General features: G+C 50.1%; 1 protein-coding gene across 1 annotated transcript; it reads right to left on the bottom strand.

The window, feature by feature from the left end:
- Positions 1–453: 453 nt before the first annotated feature.
- On the bottom strand, positions 454–3,303 carry LOC125540707. The gene is made up of 2 exons (XM_048704291.1): positions 3,067–3,303; positions 454–2,766 (listed from the first exon to the last, which is right to left on the bottom strand). Exon 2 carries the CDS (start codon positions 2,714–2,716, stop codon positions 668–670), a length of 2,049 nt encoding a protein of 682 aa, XP_048560248.1. The 5' UTR covers positions 2,717–2,766; positions 3,067–3,303; the 3' UTR covers positions 454–667.
- Between the last annotated feature and the right edge of the window lie 1,549 nt (positions 3,304–4,852).

Below are 4,852 nucleotides of genomic sequence, written 5' to 3'. Positions count from 1 at the left end.
AGCATTTTATTCAAGAGGCGTTCTTTACAAAAGAAAATAAAATCTATAGCGATTTATATATTCAGACGAACTGAGTGGGAAGAATGAAAGACAGGAGCGCATGTATAGATAGAAGCTACTAAAAGCATTAACTTTATTTAGCAAGCTGTATCCAAAACTAAATCAGTCTTGCTAAGTCTTAGTCGATGCTATATCCATGAGATCTTACATTGAGATCTGTGTAATTTTTTTTCTTTTTCTCTCTTGCTTGTAATATCACTTAACTGAGATTAATCATACTCTACTCTTAAGGGTTGGTGGTGAGGGGCGATGGACGACGGATCCACTGTTTGCAGCCACATTGGTATTGTCCAGATGTGAACATCGACCCCTGGGTTGAGAGCCCAACTACATTCGACCCTGCCCCGGGACTACCCGCTGCACTACCGGTGTACACCACGAATGCCGGAGAGGAGATCCGTCACCAAATCGATTTGTGCCAAGGCCGTCACTTTGTGAAAGATTAGGGCTGCCACCGTCACCGTCCAGCCTGAGCCGCGACGATGAGGGCCGTCACCTCCCCGTCTGAGAGGATCAGTCTTTGCCACCACTGAGGACGACGCGAGCAAGCTACATCTAGGTTTCTTACACATGATGGTAACATGCTTACATGCATGACATTAGTGAATTATACTACATCATCTCTTTGGGCAACCGATGCTTGGTAGATGTATTCTGCCATAAGCCACAAGATGGTCGTCAGCTCGCCACCACTGTTGAGCTTCTGGGCATGGGACTCCCTGCTGCACTTGTTGCTGGCGTAGACGAGAATGTCCATCCACACCTCATGGACAAGCTGCAAGGAGTCTAGCGTGCCATCCTTCTCCTTCCCCAGCAGCTCCTTGGCGAGTTGAGCCATGTGCGTGAGACGAGGAGCAAAGTGGGTGAACTCCTGGTCCTCGTATTCATCGTACAGGTTGTTGGCGAGCTCCTCCCTCTCGGCGACCCTAGAAATGCTGGAGTGTGGGGCATCAAACACACGGAACAGATCCTTGACGACGCGTGCACGGCTTGGGTACCTAGGATCAGCCGATCGCCTGGTGACCAGCCGCTCGCAGGTCCGCTGGTACAACCTTTTCTGGGGCTGGCCCGGCAGCATGTAGGGACGTTCCACCAGGAGGAACATCATGTAGTCGGACATCACCCTGATGGCGTGCACGTCAGCCGCGGCGTCCCCGGCCTTGGCTCTCTCGCTCTTGGTGAGGAAGACCTCGGTGGCGATGTGCCAGATGATGATGCCCTCCTGGAACTCGACGCCGAGGGAGTCCTTGAGGACACCTTTGTGGTAAAGCCCGCGGCGTTCCAGAGGATACCCACCCCACTTCTTCCTAAACATGCCAGTGTTGAACTTCCCCTTGCTGTACAGCCGGCTCATGTACACAGAGATACGACGCCTGATCGGATCGGTCATCTCCACGGTCGCCGAGTAGTGCTTCCTGTTCCACCACTCGTCAGGTGCCAGCACTCTGGCCAGCCTACCGAGCAGAGGGCTGGTGAACGCCGTGTCGGCGGGGCGCGTGCAGAAGTGCAGCAAGTTGTACTGCCCGATGGTGTATGACCACCTTCTTGACTTGTACCTGCTGTTACCGGCAACTCTTCCCTTGACAAGATCGTGAAGCCACACGACGGCGCGGCGTAGCTTGTCCCATCTCTTGTTGCACAGGGCCGTGTACCGAAGCCAGTGCCACTTGGTGGTGCTCAGGAACGCGAACGTCCAAGACGACGCCAGCGCGTTCAGGAGCGACGTCGTCTCCATGAATACGGCGCCACCCAGCAGGACGTAGGTGATGACCACGTCGGCTCTGATGTAGCCGTCCTTGGGGGTGAGCCGGAACAGCACCAGCGCGGTGACAACGGTGAGCGGCGAGACGAGGCGGATTAGGTAGCCCCGGAAGGTGTGGACCACGGCGGCCTTGGTGTACAGGATGTCGTACATGAGGGAGAGCTCGATCTCCATCAGCGTCCACAGCTCGACGCCTTGTATCAGCTTGCCGGTGTATTCTTCTATGCCGTCCATGGAGTCCTCCTCGATCACTGAGGAGTCGACCATGGCGCGCTTGCAGATGTGGAACAGCGAGTGGGCTCGTCGCAGGTGGAACTCCTCGTCCGTGGCTTTGTCCTGAGGGTGCTCATGGTTGTGGATGGCGGGCGGCTGCGTCTTGACGGAGGCGCCGATGCTCTCCAGGGTGCTGCACTTGAGCGCCCACGTCCTCTCCGCGTACTTGACGAAGCCGACGACGAACATCAAAATGGAGGCGATCAGGAGCAGCTTCCTGTCCTGGCCGCCGGGGACGGCGATGTGCTTGTAGAGGACGTAGCCCGCTCCGAGGACCTGCACGACGAGGACGGTGAGGTGGCGGAGCCAGAGCTGGTTGTCCTGGAGCGCATAGGCGGTGATGTTGTCAGGGCCGCCGAGGTGGAGCAGCAGGAACGGCGCCCAGAACGCGACGAGCTGATTCTCACGCAGGGCGCCGCCGAACGACAGGTGGCCGACGGCGTACACGGCGGTGGAGTCGGCCATGAGGTACGCTAGCCACAGGAGGAACCTCCGCACGGGGAGCGTCTGACGGCGGCGGATCCCGGCGAAGACGAAGAGGACGAGCTGGAGCCCGAGGCTGAGGAGGACCAGGATCTGCATTGACCGGTGGTTCCATAGCACCAGCGGCCGTGCAGCCATACTAATTGATCTTCTCCTCTTGACACTCTAGGCTCCACTGCACGCACTACCTAGAATTAATAAACCGAAAGGATCATCAGGAATAAACCGAAAGGATCACAAAAATACGAATGTATAGACAACAGTACATTATCATGCATGTATGTATAATAAACACACGGATTTCGTCCGTGAGTTTGCTAATTCTCAGTCGCCTGAAATTTCCATAATCTAAAATTGCACAAATGTACATTCACAGTACATATGTGAATTTTCATACGCATGGCAAAAAGCACACTCCCCTCACAAATGTAACTAATGCTCGCGATCGAATGCGATTGAAAAGCGATGGTGTATGCATAATTACATACCGGCTGGGTAGAAGTAGCGCCGCAGCTTCGAATTCGGAAGCCAGCCGATCTTGAGACAATCGAGGGGGCGGCGAAGGAAATTAACATACAAAGGCACAGAGGAGCAGTGGCCAGTGGATGTCACTCCACACTAACCAGCAGACATGCCAATTGATCGGAGGTTCCAATTGGATCTGCGATGAGGAAGCTTCGTTCGTGGTTTGTATAGTTGTAGATGTAGGTGGATCAGCTCGAACTCATTGCTAAGCTGGCAGGATCAAATATGTAATAGAGCACACTAGTATTTATTGTTTTATTCTTGATTTTTTTACTAGGGTACTTACACTTGTACACTTGTAGATTAGACTAAATTAAGTTGCAGTTGTAAGTAGATTAGATTAAGGGAGCTGCTACCCGGTGGCATGCCGGGGCAGAGCCTGCTGGAGCTGCATCACGGCGCTCTTTTCTCTGGGGTCAAACCGTCGCAAAGTCCAAACTTTGCCTATTTCTAGCTGCACTGCATGCGGCAGCGATGGACTAGCCAAAGATTCCCTGCTCTTTGGCCTTTTGTGTACTCCTTCCGTTTCAAATTACTTCGTTGCAGAAATAGATGTATATAAAACTAAAATACATATAGATACATCCATACTTGTGACAAGTATTTAGAAGGGAGGGAGTATATATGAATAGGCTTAACAACTTGAAGAGTCCATTATCGAAAAATATATATAACAACCTGAAGTGTCAATCTTCAAAAGGTCTGCCTTTTATTGATCAAGTCCAAAATCACGAATAATTATTGCATATGACTAGGTAATAGATGAATCCAGGACAAAAAGCAGGCAAACCGCAAATATTATGCCCGCGTCACAAATTAACAATGCCTTCCTTGATGCAATAAAAGCATGCAAATAAGGCATAACACAAAAGGATTCGTGGTGTTTCTCCCGGACGGCTTATGAAAGTGAACCATATGTTGTGCAAGAGCGAGCCGATGCTTATCGGAAGAATAAATGGGAACTTTATTCATAACATGGTTAGCTATTTATATTTTTAAATCATAACTAAAATATAAAAATTCCTAACCAAGTTGAGAATGAAATCCCAACTTATCTGGCTGGTAAAACATCAACTTGCTATTGCATCATTAGCACGACAAGAGAGGTTAGTAAAGGATAGTGATATCTTTCTTTTCAACTGTTGGTGGAGTAGAGACAGAAGAATTTTAAGTATATATAAGGTGAGATGGAACATAAGAAAAGATATAAATAGTGGACATAGGCATAAGCAAATTTAAATTAACATAGGCATAAGTGACCACGCTCAAATTAACAAATAATTAGCATGTACTTAACTTATAGCTAAATAAACTAAGCACCTAATCAACCTAAACCTAACTAATCCAATCCAAAGTGGATCCATTTCAATCAGCTGAATCTAACTAACCATAGAAAAATTCACTTAACTAAACATAACAAAAAATATCATCGACACAAAGCCAAGGTAAGTGTAATGCGACATTATACCTCGTCGTGGGAGGCGGTAACCACGCGAGGCTTTCTCGTGTGCAAGCAGACTCGTTTGCGACGAGGAAGCCACCCTGCTGATGGAGGATTTTGTAGATGGCGGCCGGCGTGAGGAATCAGTAAAGGCCATGTCAAGGGAAGGGAGAGAGGGCTCGGTGGCGGTGGCATGCATGAAGGCTCGGGCTAGCAATGATGAGGGATCGGTGGAAGTTGTCAGTGGAGGGCATGCAAAGTGGATCAGTGAAACACACGCAGAGTGGAGGGCTAAGTGGTGGTGAAGC

The sequence above is a fragment of the Triticum urartu genome, chromosome 2 (genome assembly GCF_003073215.2).
Source record: "Triticum urartu cultivar G1812 chromosome 2, Tu2.1, whole genome shotgun sequence".
In the NCBI taxonomy this organism is placed as follows: Eukaryota; Viridiplantae; Streptophyta; class Magnoliopsida; order Poales; family Poaceae; genus Triticum; species Triticum urartu.
Note: the sequence above shows the minus strand (reverse complement) of the source record. Positions and strands in the feature narration are given on the sequence as shown.